Raw genomic sequence first — 18990 nt, 5'->3', positions numbered from 1 at the left:
GGAGTCTCACTCTATCACCCAGGCTGGAGGGCAGTGCCGCGATCTCTGCCTCCTGAGTTCACGCCATTCTCTTGCCTCAGCCTCCTGAGTAGCTGGGACTACTGGCGCCCGCCACCACGCCTGGCTAATTCTTTTGTATTTTTTTTAGTAGAGGGGGGTTTCACCATGTTAGCCAGGATGGTCTTGGTTTCCTGACCTCGTGATCCACCCGCCTCGGCCTCCCAAAGTGCTGGGATCACAGGCGTGAGCCACCACTCCCGGCTGAGTTAGTTCTGGTTTTAACTGTACTTTTATCTCTATTACTTCGGCTATGTTTCCTCATCTCTAACAAATGAGGTTGAATGGAATGATCTCAAATGTTCCTTTCCACTCTAATGCTGTATAGTTTGAACTCTGTCCTATATTGATCGTCTATCGAGCTTATGACCAAGATGGTGACAAAGGACTCTCCTCTTTAACCAAAACTTACTTAGGCTCCTCTGAGTCCTCTGCTTGACTAGGCTTGATCTTGGGCTGTCTGTCCCTGTAGAATCCAATTTGCGCAAGAATCCTGCTGAATCAGTGTAGTGAAAATCCAGTATCTGACCACCACAGATATCAATCACCCTGGCCTGCCTTCAGCAAGTATCCTGTCAAGTTGGTTTAGCCAGAATCCTCCTTAACCCTGATGTACCCTCTTAGTAATTTTCCATCCACTGACCTCCCACCCAGCTTCTTGGTTAGAAATGTGTCCTTATTAGAGTAAAAATTCAGTCCAATCTCTCTCTCCCACTGCAAGACCCCATTGCAGCTGTCCCTGGACCTATCACCATGTCTCCTTTTGTCAAAGTTGGCCCTCCTGTACCATCTCTAATGCGTGTCATGAATAATTTTTTCTTTAACACTGGAAAGAATCCTTGGCCTTAGGGGTGGGGTTAAGCCAGCGTTGGGAAAGCCTGTGCAGTAGGCAGCGCTTTTCTGCCTGCAGGGAACAAGGATTACACAACTGATACTTGGGCCAAGGCTCAGCTGGGTTGGAGACTTAGACTGCATCAGGGTCCCCCGCGTCGCCAGGGGGCGCTGCAGGCCGCTCCCCGGAAGGCCGCATCCTGCGCAGCTGGACAGCCCCTGGCGCCGGACTCCTCTCTCTCCCGGAAGCGGAGCACCGAGCCCGCAAAGCCTGGGTGTGAGACATCGGCGGTGGCAGACACCGCAGAAGGAAAGAGCACTAAGGCTCTTGCATTTGGGTGGAATACCATGGACGAAGCTGGCAGCTCTGCGAGCGGTGGGGGCTTCCGCCCGGGCGTGGACAGCCTGGACGAACCGCCCAACAGCCGCATCTTCCTTGTGATCAGCAAGTACACGCCTGAGTCGGTGCTGAGGGAGCGCTTCTCGCCTTTTGGCGACATCCAGGACATCTGGGTGGTGCGGGACAAGCACACTAAGGAGTCCAAGGGCATTGCTTTCGTCAAGTTCGCCCGCAGCTCACAGGCCTGCAGGGCCATGGAGGAGATGCATGGCCAGTGCCTCGGCCCCAACGACACCAAGCCCATCAAGGTGCGGGTGCCCGGGTCGGGGTGCCCTCGGGGGAAGGAGTGGGCCTTTCGGACCTCCCTTCACCTGCCGCTCTGCCGGGGTGAGGGAGGAGTGGAACGTCCGTTCCCGGCAGCTGACCAGACAGCACCTGGCGTAGGGACAGGGGCTGCTTTGAGGAGAGTCTCCCCTCCCACGAAGCTGCGCTGGGTTGCAGGGAAGGGGACGGGAAGCGGAATGTTTGCCCCCCGAGAGCGGACCAGGCAACCGCGGCCACCGGGTGACAGAACAGCAGTGGCTGGGCCTCCCCTCTGCCTCGCCCTCACTAATCCACCAGCTGTTGAGTTCACTGCCAAACTCGTCCTAGCCTACTTTGAGTACTTTTCTGACCTTCCTCTCTCAGATGCCCAGAATTTCCATATATAACAAACAGAAAAACTCTACTTTTCCTCAGGTAGAGATGAGGTGTTAACAACTTGACAAAAGTACTTTAAACTGGGGACCTCTGGTAATGGACGTTTTCCCAGTACCAGACAAAAGAATACATGTATATAATACTAAGTGCAGGTGTTTAAAACGGTCACTGTTACATATTCATCACATTTTGTTATTTTGGAAAATTATTTTGAACGAGCTCTGTTTCTGAAAGTGTTAATAGCATACATTTGGTTCGTGACCCTTTCCGTTACTGCAAATTTTCTTTGAAAGCAGACCAAAGTAAACTGCCTTAAGAAGAGCCAAATCATTGTGATAATGACACATGTCAGGAAGGATCATTTTGTGGGTTATTTGACATAATCTGTGCTTTTAGCACAGTGCCTCGCACAGGGTAAGCCCTCAATATGTCCTTGTTGTTGATCGGTAATAGCCAAGATGTCACTGCTTACTCCTTGTGATCTCAAATCAGGACTCAGTCCTGAGAATCTGGCAATTGCTTAAATTGTACCCTTCGTCTGCCCCGTGTAAATAGTTGCTATGTATGTTATTCTGTTGGTACTTTGCACAAAAATATTTTCTCAATTTTAAAAAAAAATTGTTTTCCAAATTGAGAACGGTATTATTATGGACTTACGTAAATAAAGGACTCAGAGATATTTCAGTCTCTGGAGGTCTTGCTCCATGCAGAAAAGAGAAGGAGCCTGGGAATATACCAGCAACACAGTAAACAGTCCCTTCCTCCCACCTCTCCAACCCTCTGAAGTGTGTCAGAATAGGAGAGCAACAAAATTAATTTAGGGTCACAGCATACAGAATCAGGAGTTGACAAACTTTTTCTGTAAAGGGCTAGCTAGTAAATATTTTAGGCTTTGTGGGCCACATACAGTCTCTGTCACAAATCCTTGTCTGTTTTTACAGTTTTTAAGGACAGTTTTTACAGTCCTTAAAAACTGTAAAAACAGTTCTTACATCATGGGCTATACCAAAAATGGAGCGGTAGTTTGCTGACCCCTGTACTAGACTGATGAGTTTCATCGCTGCCCAATTATGACCTTAGTGGAGAGGGTTTTTATATTTTGAGTGTAACATGGCCACAGAGCCCATGTGTACAACCCAAAAAAATGTGCCATATTTGAAATTGGTGGACCACCTTCCCCTGATAAATTTCTACAAGAGAAATTAAAGGCCCAGCACTGAAATGTATCCTGTCTTTTAGCTGCAGAGAAATTAAAGATCTTGTTCCCAGAAAGAAATAAACTTTACTATTTTCTTTGTCACATTTTTGACTATTCAGTTTTAGCCAGAAGGTTGTTTCACTATAGTACCTAGCTAGACAGTCTAGTTTCTTTTCTTTCTTTCTTTTTTTTTTTTTTTTTTTTTTTTTTTTTTTGAGGCAGAATCTCGCTCTGTCACCCAGGCTAGAGTGCAGTGGCTTCTTGATCACAGCTCACTGTAGCCTCTACCTGACAGACTCAAGCAATCCTCTTGCCTCATCCTCCCTCCCGAGTAGCTGAGACTACAGATGTGCACCACCATGCCCAGCTAATTTTTTTATTTTTCATAAAGACAGGGTCTCACTATGTTGCCTAGGCAGGTCTCAAACTCCTGGGCTCAAGTGATCCTCCCATTTCACCCTCCCATTACAGTTGTGAGCCACCACACCCTAACAGCCTAGTTTCATTCTGCAGCTGCAGCTTGAGCCATCTTCAACTGGAACACTCTTGTGTTGTTTTCAGCATTTCCAGTTAAATTAATTCAGCTTCAGTATTTCTATTGTACTTTGCTTTTGCAAAGTTTCAGAGGATCTGTAACACAAGAATATTATCATACCAGGCCTCAGCCAGAAAAGATTGTCCAAGTAAAAGTTATTCTGTGACCAACTATGTTATCTGGTGGAAAGGGGGAAACCTAGAAAACAGAAGAAAAAAATCTTGGCTTTAGTTTTGCAAGAATGCTTCTTATCTAGAGCCTATGAACACTCATAGTCTTTGAAGGTGAAAATTTATGGGAGATATCTACCATGAGGAGGTTAATTATTTTACATACATTCTACATAGACTGTCTCCTTTATCAGAGATTTGAAACACCTCAGTCCTCTAAAATGTAGAAATCTGTGTTCTGATGGCACTTCCAATTTCGTCTTACCTGAGATTCTTTTTTTTTCTCTAGTGTCTTTGCATATACTTAAAGCTTCCCTATTGTATTTCCCTATTTACCATTTATTACTGATATCAGCCACAAGACTCTAGTGGGCCATTTCTGTGTTACTCAATAGTTGTACTCATATAGTGCTTGGCATACAGTATAGATTTATTGTAGGAATAACTAGAAGTAGACTATAAAGGGATATGTCTCTAATACTGTGGTTTTCTTGGTCACTGCTTCCTACTCTGGAATTTCATAAGTTCCAGTTTTCTCATGCTTGAATGATACAGAGCCCCCTTTACCAGCAGTGGATCAGATACCAAGATATAGAGACCCCTTTAAAGGTAAAAGAAACAAACAATGCAAGGATCGTTGTTTATGGTGTTTTAATTAATTATATTACATTTATTCAAATTGCTCTGGCTAAAAACAAATGCAAAAGTAGAAATACATTTGGGAAAAAATCAATGCAGAGATTGGTATGATCTCATTAAAAAAAGTCATTGCAGGCCCAGCATGGTGGCTCACACCTGTAATCCCAGCACTTTGGAAGGTCAAAGTGGGAGGATCACTTGAGTCCAGGAATTTGTGACCATCTTGGGCAACGTAGCAAGACCTTGTCTCTATAAATGTTAAAAAATTAGCTGGGTGTTGTGGTATGTGTCTGTGGTCCCAGCTACTTGGGAGGCTGAGGTGGGAGGATCACTTGAGCCTAGAATGTTGAGACTGCAGTGAGCCATGATCACACCACTACACTCCAGCCTGGGTGACACAGCGAGACCCCATCTCAAAATAAATAAATAAAAAGTCATTGCAAGAATAATTGCTTTTGAAAAAAATTTAAGAAATGGGAAAATAGTTGACATTATTTTATTTTGGGAGTTTTGTTTGTTTCTTAGGTTTTCATTGCACAGTCCCGATCATCTGGAAGTCACCGAGATGTTGAAGATGAAGAACTTACAAGAATCTTTGTTATGATACCAAAGTCCTACACAGAAGAAGATCTGCGGGAAAAATTTAAGGTACTTATTCTAATCAGCTAGCATATGTGATAACTCATAGTCCTACACAGGTTGTATGGGTACTAAATCTGAAGTGTCGTTGGAATAAGGTCAATAGAGTAGTCGTGGGGAATTACATAACTGTTTACGTCAATTTCAATCTACTCTTTAAATATTAAACCTAGCATAAATTAGTTTTTAAAATTAAAGAATATATAAAAGCTGGGAAAATAGTAATGGTAGTCTCCCCCTACTTTATTGTGAAAGTAGAGATTCACAGAAATGAAGTATAAAACTCAGAAACTTTTAAGTAAAGTCACACAGTTAGTAGGTGGTAGAGCTATGATTTAAACCCAGGCTATCGGAGTCTGGAGCCTGCTCTTGGTCTTTAAAATTTCAAAGCATGCTCTTTTCACTCCCCTCTATTGCCTGGCATGTAGAGGCGAGTCAGGCAGACCTGAGTGTGTGAACTGTATTATCTAGTATTTAGAAAAGGCCTATGGTGTGTTGACATGGTACTCGTTCACAGAAAGGCTTATTCTTTGAAGAGTTTTTGTCCTAAAATTAGGCCTTTGAAGGAGTTATATTTAAAGAAGAAAACATAAGTATAGCTCTGACCTATATAAATGAAATTTGAGGATAATTTTAAGTCTTTTTAGCCCTTAACTTATGCAGTGATAAGCTTTCACACAAATTATTAAAAAGCAATTTTTAAATTGTTTTGAATTGTAGTTCTTTATCTTTTTTCTACTAATCCTCCCATGATTTGGGTGGCAACAAGCAAGAAAAAAAACAAGCAGTAAAAAGTAATTTTCAAACTTTCGCTCCTACCCCAATTGAGAATTCAATAAAATACTTCAAAAATAGCAAATACCAAAAACGTATATTTTATGTATCCTCCAGTAGTAAGGAAAATGTTTTTTACCTTAAATATTTATAAATTTTTATCTTTTCCTGAATGAACAAATATGACACTTTAATCTAGTGTACAATAATTAAGTTGCTAATTGATTACATAAGAATTTATAAAATAAATAATATCAATTATATTCCATATTTCTTTGAACATTAAAAGTAAACACTACTGCATGTTTCTCAAAATAGTAACTTTCTGAGTGAACCAGCATATTTTAGAGATACCCTTTGAAAAGCGCTCCTTCAAAAGAATACACAATCATTTATGTTCCTGTTAGAAGACAGATAAGTAATTATAGCTAATGTTCTTTGAGTATGTTCCAAGCCCCATGTAAGCACTTCACATGTTTTACTTCAATTAATTCTTAAACAACCCTGTGAGGTAGATACTACTGTTAGGCCCGTTTAATAAAGAGGTAGGTACAGAGAGAATAAGTAAACTGCCTAATTAATGAGTGGTTGATTCAGGATTTCAATCTAGAAAGTTTAATTCCAGAGCTCTGGCTCTTAACCACTGTTGAGCAAGACTTTGGAGCTATCCAGACCATGTACAAATTCTAACTCTTCTTCTGTGACTTTGTCCCTCTTTGGTTTCTCTAAAGCCTAGCTTCCTCGTCTGTGAAATAAGCATATTTGCATGTTGCAATATCTGCATAGTTTATACTGTTTATTTCTTTGTTTGCATGCAAGGGTAACATATAAACAACTTTTTAGTTCTGAAATACTCTGTTCAATGAATTTTATGTCCCCTGAAATCGTGTCTTTTAACTCTTTTAGGTGTATGGAGATATCGAGTATTGCAGCATTATTAAGAATAAAGTCACTGGAGAAAGTAAAGGTTTGGGCTACGTACGATACTTAAAACCATCACAAGCTGCCCAAGCAATAGAAAACTGTGATAGAAGTAAGGATGTGTTTGTTTAACATTGTTAAAAACTTTTGTAAAAAATTCTGATTATTCTAAATAACTGAATTTAATGTTGGTTTTTGATAGTAACTTTTTCTGCTAATGTAATTTTAGCAATGGCTATTTAAATATTTACAGTCCAAGGAAGAAAAATATTTTGGGGCTATGATTAAACATTCATTGAGGCACTATCTTAAAGAAATAAGAGCAACTACTTTAACTTAGTAAGTGAAATGCATACCTTGGGTATTATTTGTATAGGTTTTTAGGGTTTTTAAAGGTATTTTAGAATTTTATGTATTAAAAACTTGACTTACCTTTTCAGGGTTTTTAAAATATTCTTTATATTTGTTTATAGTTGACCTACATCCCAAAGAGTATAAAGTAAAATTAATAAACCTTTAGGTTAAGGATAAGATTTATAAGATGTGCTAACATAGGTAATTGATATAGATAGGGTTAATTTCAAGCTAGAATGACATGAATGTGATCTTCTGATGTTGCTGTATATATAAAGAATAAGAATTTTAAAGATGTCAAGGAGAATATTCTTTGTTGGTATACTTCTAGTTAGGTATATTGATATGTAGAATGATTAAATTACTGGATTTTAGGACATTATAAAAATCTACACATACTGGAAAAAATTACTGTTCATCAGTAGAATTCTTAGATACCCCTAAGGTACATATGAAAATTTTCTCTTAGATCCTTCTGAATTTCTCATTTAGCCAGCACTAATTGAGTACCTGCAGTATACTGATCGATATGCTAAGTAGAGAGATACAGATGAAGTATATGTGGCAGCCCTCACATTTAAGGAATTTATAGCTGTATTGGGTAGCCAAGATCTAATAGGCAAAAAATAAAGAATAATGGAAGAACTTTTTTAAAAGGGTCTTTGAAAGCAAGAAGTATGTCTTATTAGTCTGTCACTCCAGGTATCTAGTACAATAATAGGCCCTCGATAAAGATATTAAGCTCTCTATAAAAGTAACTGCCATTTATAGTAGACTCAGTAAGAATTTGCCAAATGAAAAAAATGTTCATAAGTGTATGGTAGAGTCTGTCAATGGTGAAAAACAAGTGTGCTGGATGAGCATGGCAACATATGCCGAGGGGGTAGGACTTGTGTCTTGTGTCGAGTAGGCAGGACAGAAGGTGAGAGCAGTGCTAGCAGAGGCACAATGCCAGAAATAAACATGTCTTTTGCTTAGTGCTGTGAAGACAGCTGTCTGAGTAAAGCACAGTATTTCTGTTGAGACATTCTGAGACACAGTTAACTAGGTACATTGGAACATGGGAACAATATATGGGAGGTTAGGAAAAGTTCAAGGTTAGTCCACATTAGAATTCCTTTGTAGATTGTTTAGAAAGACAAAAGTAAGAACAGTTGATCTAACCCCACAGTATTAATGATAGATTTCCAGAGAAGAATTCAAACTAGCTGGTTTTATCCTTTTTAAGCCACTGAATAATGTGAAGAAAACTGAACCCTTGAAATATGCCCATGTGCACATAAATGCATAATAAGCATTTTATTTAAAGTTTCAGAGGGTTCATGGAGTCTTCCCACCTTTTGAAGCTCATCCTTGGTCCCCTAGTTAAGAAACCTTGATTCAGAAGCAAAAAAAATCCAGTTAAAGGGCTGTTGTAATTAATTGAAGAGAATCTAAATTAAAAAGAGAGGCAAGGAAGTTAGGGTAAAAGATAGCATATTCCAGTTGTGCACATTTCAAAGGAAGAACGTTGGTGACAGGTTAAATATGAAGAAGCCCTACAGGATTTTGATACTGAGGAGCTTAAGTGAATGAATGATGATATTATCTGTAACAGGGGAAGATGGGAAGGGATAGCATAGAATTGCTGATCTTTCATGTCTACATTGACCCATAATTTGGTATACTTGCTGTTTGTCATTTACTCTTTGCCATCTTCCAGAAAGCAAAGAAGTAGGTTTGGAGGAGATGGCCGTTGTATAGATTTTCCTTTGTACAATTATATTTATAAAGCTGAGTCAGGCACTAGCAATCAAGTATATTTGCAGGTATGTTAAATTTGCTATGAAACTTGAAATTCATGGGTTTTCTTTTCAGGTTTTAGAGCAATCTTGGCTGAACCTAAAAATAAAGCATCTGAATCCTCTGAACAAGATTATTATAGTAATATGAGGCAAGAGGCTTTGGGACATGAACCTAGAGTAACTATGTTTCCATTTGGTAAGTAGGCGACCTTTACTTTTAATAGTATAATGTAGTATATGCGATCTAATTTGGGTTTTAAAAAATACTCTGTTATTGGGCATCTATAAATTTCACCTAGTGAATAAAAATCTTAAATGTAGTTTTTTTTATTTCTAAAACGTGGATTATGACTCCTAAGGTTCTTAATATTTAACACTTATTTTGTTTAACTGATTTCTAATTATAGTTTTCTCTGTTTAATTATGCATTCCTCATATTAGAAACTATTGCCACTGCCACATATCACTGCCACTTTTTTGGGTGAGCTTCTGCTGCTATACAGCTGACCAAAAACTTAAAAAGACATATGTAGATATCCTCTCAGTATGAGTCCTAAAATTTTGTCCCAGAACTACTGCTGCTTTAAATTTAGGGCTACAGAAAAGAGAGGAATGGTAAAAGTAGAAGCTCTGATAGAAAAAGGGAAAAATGGGTAATGAAAGTAAGGCCTGTGAATGTTATTTGACATAAACTTTTAGGTAAAATACTTGCCATATTTTTCAGTTTTGCATACTAAACTTATTTCTGTGAAATTAGACTATGCATTTCTTCTTATATTTCTGCATTAAAGGTAGGGGAGTTGGGAGAGTTGTCTGTTTTCTTGTCATTAGTCTCATCAGTAGTTCTGATGACCAGAAGCCTATTACAAAATACAGTGGCTTTATTCAGTACAATGGACTCTTTGTATTCTAGTATTTAAAATGTTAAGTGAATTGTTGGCTGTGTAGAAATCTAAAGATTTACTTTTTTTTATATTGTTGGAGAACAACAATCTGAATTTTCAAGTTTTGACAAGAATGACAGCCGAGGCCAGGAAGCAATCTCCAAACGACTGTCAGTTGTATCAAGAGTTCCTTTCACTGAAGAACAGCTTTTCAGCATTTTTGATATAGTACCAGGATTGGAATATTGTGAAGTTCAACGAGATCCTTATTCAAATTATGGTAAAATAATATTCACATTAAAATATATATATACACACACACACAGAGTTGTGTTAAAATGGCTTTTCTCCAGTGGCACTTTTATATCAGATACTGCTCATATGAGAGGAATTTTGTCTTTCCTTTTTCTCTACTTTAGACTTCAAAATATGGTGATACCTTAATAAACAAAGCCCTGGAAATATATGTTCTTTTTACAAAATTGTTCACTTTAAAATACATTTTAACTCCCATAAAATATAACATTCTGTATTCCAGTTGCACAACAAAAAATACCTCAGGATAGAGCCTCTGTCTCTATTTACTCTTTTGGTTAATGCTAGACAAAGTTATGAAACTCACAAAGTTTCCTCCTCATTCATCCCTAGATCTCTTTCTCTTAAATTTATATCCCTCCTTCCCTTCATTCCAAGCATCTAAATGCCCTACTTCTCTCTCTGCTTCTTCCAATTCTCAGTGGAAGCAAGACTCCAATATCAGCCATTTGAACTTATTAATTAGTTAATTGATTACACCCATTATCTAGCATTAGCTAACCCATCTTTGTGTTTTAAGCTTTTGATTTTATTAAGGCTCTTTGTTAATGGAGGCATTGTGGCATAATGGGAAAGTCTGGCATTCCATTTTGCATCAGAATCAGGTACAAATCCCAGCAGTGGCATGTAGCTTTGAGACCTTGGCAATTTGCTTATCCCCTCTGAGCCTCTCTTTCCTTATATGTAAAATGGGATCATTGATACCTTCTTTGCCAGGGTTGGGTAAGAGTTAGATGTAATATATGTAAAATAACCTAATGCAAGTTCTGGCATGTAATAGGGCACTCAGTAAATCTAAGGGTTTTTTTTCCTTTGTTAGTGAGGGGTGGTAGAGAAATCATACTTGGTTGGCATTTCTTCCAGTTTTGTAAGGATACCTGATTTAGTCCTTTTAGAGTGACATGGCTGTTGACATAGAAGTAGTGATGTGAGTTTGGTCGTGTGGACCAACAGGACTAAGATAACTCCACCCTTCATACAGACACCCCCACATACTCACTAGTACCTGACCCAGCACTAGTCTTTTTGTAGAGCTTTGAGCCATCCCCAACCTTAACCTGATCATATGTTGTCATTCTCCATTCTAAGACTTCTAGGTACACATTTTTGTGTTCTCTGGCACATTTGTTTTATGCATATGAAGTTGTGTTTATTTTGTTTTGTTCCCTCCCTTTTATCTGGTAGGTTGAAATGTATTTGTTCCTGTACCTCCTGTTTTGGTTCTCTGGTTGGATGTGTCTGAAACATATGTGTCATTAGAACATCTTTTTATTAATAGAGGTGTCATCATATAGTTCGAATCTCATTTGAATTAACTTTATATGGTCATTTGATTTCTGCATTTTATTTTAATTCCATTAAAATATTGGATGCTTGGGTTTTCAGATGAACATAAATTATAAGTGTTTCCCCAGTGGTTTGTATTATAAATGTGAAAACCTTTTGGTTGTGTCACAGGCTCCTGGGCTCTCGAAGGAATGCATTATAACATTGTCCCTGCCTTCAGCATCACCCTCCTAAATTGAAATTCATCCCTTTAGCAGAAATCTCTCCAAAGGAATGTAAAATATGTCACTTGTGGATCTGAGATCCTCTGTTCCCTATCTTTTTGTTTTTCATTCAAATCACTTTTCCTCTCTCTACTGCTGCAGATAGCCAGGATGAGTATATATTCTTTTCAACTATCACTTCTCATTTCATTTCCTACCCAGTATGGTTGGGAAAATCTTAAAATTTCAAAGTAGATTTCAAAGAATAAAAATTTAGACTTTTAAGTATATTGGTGTCATATAAGAAAAGCCAGTATCCTAAAATTAAATTTATTAGACAGAGTATATGTTAATATTCCATTTTCCTTAAAATTTCATGTTCATATTTTTCCCTAAATTATTTCTTCCTTTTGTAGGAATACACTTGTTGCACACATGATAACAGAACTGTGTTTTCTGATACATTTGACTCTATATTTACTAGTTATGTGATATTAGAGTTCTATATGGTTTCACTTTTGAGATAGATTATAACATAGGCCTTAGGCACTCAATCTGCTTTCCTTTTTCATTTCTGTATATTCTCTATTTTAGGTCATGGAGTGGTTCAGTATTTTAATGTAGCATCAGCTATTTATGCAAAATACAAATTACATGGATTTCAGTACCCTCCTGGGAATCGAATAGGTGTTTCCTTCATTGATGATGGAAGTAATGCAACAGAGTAAGTACCATTCCAGGAGTGTCTAAAGCCAAGCTTTGAGTGTACATGATTGATAGGACTTGAAGAATAAAAATAGAAAACAGTTGACCTCTCAGGTGAGAAAGTCACACAAAACAAGTTACTGTTAAAAGACTGAATATTTTTAGTTTTCTGTAAATTATCAGTTATTGTCTCCAGTCTCCTTAGAAAAATGGCAACACAGATGGTAGCTGCACAGCTTGCATCAATGGTGTGGAATAACCCAAGTCAGCAACAACTTATGGTAAGTAGGTAAGAATTTAACCTTTATAATATATCAATAGCATATAAAATAAATGTGAAGAGAAATCATACTTTGTCGATTGCCTATGTAAGAAAATTTTCAGAGCTATAGTGGAAGACCACATAGATGCCATGATACATATCTGTCTTTAGCTCTTGGCCAAAAATCCCTAAAGGGCATTTTTTTCTTTTTCTTGTTTTCTGCCTGTTAACAGCAATTTGGAGGAAGCTCTGGATCACAGTTGCCTCAAATCCAGACAGATGTTGTACTTCCATCATGCAAAAAAAAAGCCCCTCCTGAAACTCCTGTGAAAGAAAGACTTTTTATTGTGTTTAATCCTCATCCTTTACCTTTAGACGTATTAGAAGATATATTCTGGTAAGAAAGTTACACTTTTTGTTATATTTTATTTACACTAGTAATTTAATTATTCTCATAATCTAGACACTTCTTTCCTCTAGTACCTATCAGGTAGAGATGATTTGTTCTCTGGTTTTAAAAACTCCTCATTTGTATCATCTTTTTCAATTTCTGATTGTTTTCTTCTCTTGTTTATCAGACACACATCCTAAGGCTCCATACAGAATTTCCTGCTATTTTGTTTTTGAAGACATAAAATGAGCCTGGTGCAGTAGCTTATGCCTGTAATCCCAACACTTTGGGAGGCTGAGGTGGGAGGATCGCTTGAGCTCAGGAGTTCAAGATCAGCCTGGGCAATATGGCAAAACCCCATCTCTACAAAAAAGACAAGAATTAGCCAGGCATGGTGGTACATGCCTGTGGTCCCAGCTACTTGGGAGGCTAAGGTGGCAGGATTGCTTTTGCCCAAGAGCTCGAGGTTGCAGTGTGCCAAGACTGTGCTACTGTACTTCAGCCTGGGTGACAGAGTGAGACCCTTTTTGTTTTTTGTGTTTTTTTTACTAAGCATCTTCTGTTTTGTTGGTGCATTGTTGGATCCTTAAGGGTTATCCAGTCACATTGTGTAAACTATTACTTGATTGTAGGGAAAAATATATAAATGTTTTTTATATAAAAAAGAGAAGGTTCTTATTTATTTTTGTGTTTTTAACATAACTCCTTTCTTCAGTTTTTCTTTTAAGCCTTTTTCCCATTTGCCTTACAAGAATGTTAGTGAATTAGATAGATAGGAAGCTTGTTAAAGAACTGCACAAAATATTAGGGACATAATGTGATAGTGTATTGAGGTTCAAAAGGAAAAAAAAATCAGGACATGGTTCAAGTATTTTGACCTTTATTTAATTGATATATTTAGTTTTTTTCTTGAACCTCTTCTTTGTTCAAGGCAGGAACTGTGCTAAGTACAAGAGACATTATGTAAACAAAATATTAAATGGACAAGACATTATAGTTCTTGTCCTCTTAGAGCTGATCTCATGTAGGAAACAGACAGGTAAACAGAAAATTACAACCCGGTGTGATTGTTGCTGTGATAAGGAATGTGTAAGATACATAGGAGGAGCAGTTACCTTAGAAACTCTTGAGAAGCCTTGAAAGAAGGCAGGTGTATGTGGAGACCTGAAGGATAAAAATAATTTCTCCACAGGTGAAAGCTGGGGGTATGCGTGGTTATTTCTGCCATAGAGAATGTAAAAGAAGGGCTATTAGATAGGTAATTTGAGAGATTGTTAGGGAAGATGAAACTAAAGAGTCCAAGGACCATGTCAGAAAGGCTCTCGAGCTATGTTAAGGGATTTGTTGCCACCATGGAGGCAGTGGGGAGCTGCTGAGGGGACTTTTAGGGAGTAAATGATCATATTTATGTTTTAGAAAGATCACTCAAAAGACAGAGTGGAAAATGGATTGAAGAGGGACAAGCCCAGGGGTAAGGAAACTAGTGAAAAAGGAATTAGATTAAGGAAAAGATGATGGTCTGAATGAGAATGAATAGAATTGACTGATTGAGATGTTTAAGATGACATGAGTGGGATGTCAGATGTGGGGAGAAGGGTGAAAAAGGAGTCAAGAATGGACTCCAAATTTTAGACTTGAGAAGCTCTATTTATCAATTTTGGTTGATTATTATTTTACTTTGTTTCAGTCGTTTTGGTAACCTGATCGAAGTTTACCTTGTATCAGGAAAAAATGTGGGGTATGCCAAGTACGCCGATAGAATAAGTGCTAATGATGCCATTGCCACTCTACATGGAAAGATTCTGAATGGGGTGAGACTTAAAGTTATGCTGGCAGATTCGCCAAGAGAAGAGTCTAACAAACGGCAAAGAACTTACTGATTCTTGAGGTAAGTCCTTTTTAATCTGAATTTTAAAACATATTGAGTAAATAGTATATGAGGAATATGTGTAAGTACTTTATGAACTTTTTAGTGATTTAGAAGTTGTCAGTTAAAAGAGCTTTGCAACGATTTAAACTTTAAAAATTGTTAACATTTACTGAAGAATGTTTTTGCCCTTCTATAAAATAAAATCACATTTCAGTTTAGAAAGATAATTGTTTTTTGTTTGTGAAATCTTAGATTTTAAGAATTTGACTTTTTATTATGTGTTTATATAAACTTTAAAATTGTCCAGTGCTAGAATAAGGATTGCTTTAAAAAAAAAATTGAAATACTTCTAAAGATTTTTAACTTGAAGAATTGGTGTCTTGAGTTATGAATTGAGGTAATTTATAACAGTCGTTTAGAAAGATAATGTTTTGGCTTCTCTCTAATGAAATGCCTAAAAAGTAATATCAAATAATATATCATTTTTGGACCTTTTGAACCTAAATATTGGTGTTTTCTGGACTTATATTTGTGAGTTTATGCATTAAAACAGTACCTTCAGAAAATATTCTCATGGCCGGGCACGGTGGCTCAAGCCTGTAATCCCAGCACTTTGGGAGGCCGAGACGGGCGGATCACGAGGTCAGGAGATCGAGACCATCCTGGCTAACACAGTGAAACACCGTCTCTACTAAAAAAATACAAAAAACTAGCCGGGCGAGGTGGCGGGCGCCTGTAGTCCCAGCTACTCCGGAGGCTGAGGCAGGAGAATGGCGTGAACCCGGGAGGCGGAGCTTGCAGTGAGCTGAGATCCGGCCACTGCACTCCAGCCCCGGGCGACAGAACGAGACTCCATCTCAAAAAAAAAAAAAAAAAAGAAAAGAAAAGAAAAAAGAAAAAGAAAATATTCTCGTGTGCATATATGTATTTTTTAAGAAAACCTAACAATTTACCAAAAACTCTTTATTGTAAATTTTGATACATACAGCCATATGAATTCCATTTCCTATTTTATTTATTAGTTTCCAAAAATCAAACTATAATTTCTTTAGTTTATATCTGTGTGGTTTGGGGAAACATTCCTTAAAGTTTGGCTTTTTTTTTTTAATCTTTTTTTCTGAGACGTCTTGGTCTGTTACCCAGACTGGAGTGCAGTGGTGAGATCTCAGCTCACTGCAACCTCCACCTCCTGGATACAAGCAATTCTCCTGCCTCAGCCTCCCCAGTAACTGGGACTACAGGCGTGTACCACCACACCTGGCTAATTTTTCATGTTTTTAGTAGAGACGGAGTTTCACCGGGTTTCGATCTCCTGACCTCATGATCCGCCCGCCTCGGCCTCCCAAAGTGCTGGGATTACAGGCATGAGCCACCGTGCCCAGCCTAAAGTTTGGCCCTTTTTATTCTGTAAAATAATTCTGAATTTCAGGGGAAGCTGTTTTCCTGTTCACACACACCAACTTTCCAAGTCTACTATAGGTCAAATGTAGTAGATGGCAGGCACTTTGAATTCAGTTTGAAGTTACTGGTTTGAAACCTTTATTTTTTTCACTTAAGATTTTCTTTCTGACCAATTGTGTGAGCTAGCACATATGAGAATGAATCCTGCCAGGCCTCACTGCTGATGACCCTTCCTCTCCTAGAACAGATCACATAATTAGTTCCTCCTTCATAGAAGGCATTTGACAAGAGAAAGTGCCCATTGGGCCCATTATGAATAATCCTAATTTTTAAATCTTTTAAAATATTTTATTAAATGACAAAACCACTCTCATTGTACCATAAATTGTTAGCAATTTAACCCTGGATATATTAAATTGGCAGTGAAAAAGAATTAGCAAGCATTTTTTCCTGTTTATGGATAAAATGGTAAGAATGAATTCTGTTTGGACAAGCTATTCTCTAGCATGCAAAAAATGTGTTTTTTCTAGTCTGTGAATATTTCAAGAATAGGAAATAGCTCTTGCTTTTACTCAATAAATCTTTGTCCTTAAAAAGGACAATAATATAGACTTTAGACTTCTCAGTATAGAAAAGTATATAAATTACTCTTATGGTTGAACCTTTTCTAATGATTATTTACATGTTAAAGAGAATATTGGGCTTAAAATAAAAAGCCATTTAACTGTGACTGAGTTGGTCTCTATGCCTTTTTTTTTTTTTTTTTTTTTTTTTAAACACAGAATCTCACTCTGTCACCCAGGCTGGAGTGCAGTGGCCTGATCTTGGCTTACTACAACCTCTGCCTCCTGGGCTCAAGCAGTCCTCACAGCTCAGCCTCCCGAGTAGCTAGGACTACAGGCATGTGCCACCATGCCCGGGTAATTTTTTTTTTGTAAGACAGGGTTTTGCCATGTTGCCCAGACTGGCCTTGAACTCCTAAGCTCAAGTCATCTGCCTTCCTCGGCCTCCCAAAGTGCTGGGATTACAGGCATGAACCACTGCACCTGACCCTCTTGGCCTTTTTGAGCCCCAGTTTTCTCATAGGGCTTTTGAGAGACAATGAGTCAACAAAATTCCTTGTAAAATGAAAAAAAGGCTTTGCAAGTCTAAGCTAAAACTCTTGCATTTGTAGCTTCAGTGAAACCTTTGAGATGTCCTCTTATCTAAAATAATGACATCCAAATGATCAGAAACTAAAAGTATAATGATATAAAACTACCTCATGGCCAGTTGGTACTGTGAGAACTAAGCCTTATAATACCACATTTTTCCCTTAAACTCATCCAATTTCCTACATTAGAGGAATTGCATATTCAGCATGGCTGTTCACAAAAATTTTAATCTATCATTTTTCCCTTTTTTGAACTGTTACACATATTCAGGGCAGAGATAAAAGAGGGGTCAGGTAGTTGAAATGGCTATTTGGATAGGATACGATTAGCTACACGGTTTTGAATTTCTTCTAATTGCAGCATGGCTTTTTTATTTTTGCTGCGGATCTTCTATTTACAATGGACTCCATTATGAGACTCTTCTTTGTTGGTGTATTAAATAAATATATTACCTTATTTTAAGGTTCGATAAGATACTGTGGAAGACTTTCCCAAATTTTATATGATTGTGACAAGTTTTGGGGGGTAGGTACACTTTTTTGTTTGTTTCTTTAATTTTTAAGAGGCTGCAAACACAGTTCATGAAGGCTGGTTTATTTTCTCTCTGAGGTATGGGCCTGGGATTAAGTGAGTCATGCCCAGGAAATAGAAGCAGCTGATCCAAGGATATAACATTGAAAATAGTTGAGTTCTATTTTGAGATGGGTCTGATAACCACAATGTAATTCTCTATTTGAGGAAAATAGAAATTTTAGTATTTCAGAGAATCAGATTTTTTATTAATTCACAACACTTTCCCTCTAGAAATTCAACACCTGCATCGCCCTTCTGAGTAAGTTTGGTTTTATTTGGGGGCAGCTATGATTAAGCAGATAACATTAGGTATATTGAAATAAAGGAACAATTCCTAACATTTTAGGAATACTACAACAGCTATTTCCTTTCCTTTCAGGTGATGATTTTCATACTTGTGTTGTGTTCTTTCTACAGAACAAAGACTAAATAATGACATAATCCTCAGCTGACTGACTGAAAATGTGACTGGACGCATTCCCTGTGGACAGTTGACAGCTTTTTTTTCATATACCTGATAGTCTGTGTACAGCATTGTTTTGTCTGGGAAGCAGGGATTGCTGACATGTATTTTTGAATCCATACATTAATGCTAAAACGAATATAATAGTTGTTCCTTAGAGCAATATGTTGTTACATGTAGCAGAAATAAAGTTTTCTTTGCTAACTAAATCATGACTTATTTATGTGAAAGACAAGAACGGAAAAATTTAATAGACAGTCTTTAGAATTTGACTAAATGACATATGTCATTGATTTTGAGATGCACATCTTTCACATTTTAACACCCCTGAAAGTAGAAGCATCTCGGTATCAGTTGTATCGCATAATGTAATTAACAACCTTATTTTCTTTCTTAATAAAACATGAAAAGGTGCTTTTTTTCAATCAATTGCATCTTAGAGTCAATAAAATATGGTAATTGCTACTCAATCTGTACATGGAGCTTAACTGTTTACACTTAATCTAAGGACAAAAGACAAAATCATTGGAAATATTTTATA

General features: G+C 37.6%; 1 protein-coding gene across 4 annotated transcripts; it reads left to right on the top strand.

Moving 5' to 3' along the window:
- Positions 1-1100: 1100 nt before the first annotated feature.
- Positions 1101-18658, top strand: RBM45 (RNA binding motif protein 45). 4 transcript variants are annotated; one of them, XR_004053220.1, is made up of 10 exons: positions 1101-1536; positions 4995-5117; positions 6789-6915; positions 9015-9137; positions 9920-10105; positions 12225-12354; positions 12532-12624; positions 12831-12994; positions 14676-14876; positions 18404-18658. XR_004053220.1 is itself a non-coding variant. In XM_030916728.1 (10 exons), exons 1-9 carry the CDS (start codon positions 1237-1239, stop codon positions 14866-14868), a joined length of 1431 nt encoding a protein of 476 aa, XP_030772588.1. In that variant the 5' UTR covers positions 1101-1236; the 3' UTR covers positions 14869-14876; positions 18404-18658. The 4 variants fall into 4 exon arrangements, 3 of the variants coding, with proteins under 3 accessions (XP_030772588.1, XP_030772589.1, XP_010380776.1); XM_030916728.1 differs by having other exon boundaries at positions 12532-12616; XM_030916729.1 differs by having other exon boundaries at positions 12532-12616; positions 18366-18658.
- The last annotated feature ends 332 nt before the right edge of the window (positions 18659-18990 follow it).

The sequence above is a fragment of the Rhinopithecus roxellana genome, chromosome 14 (genome assembly GCF_007565055.1).
Source record: "Rhinopithecus roxellana isolate Shanxi Qingling chromosome 14, ASM756505v1, whole genome shotgun sequence".
Taxonomy (NCBI): Eukaryota; Metazoa; Chordata; class Mammalia; order Primates; family Cercopithecidae; genus Rhinopithecus; species Rhinopithecus roxellana.
The sequence above is the reverse complement of the archived record's forward strand: the minus strand, read 5'-3'. Positions and strand labels throughout refer to the sequence as shown.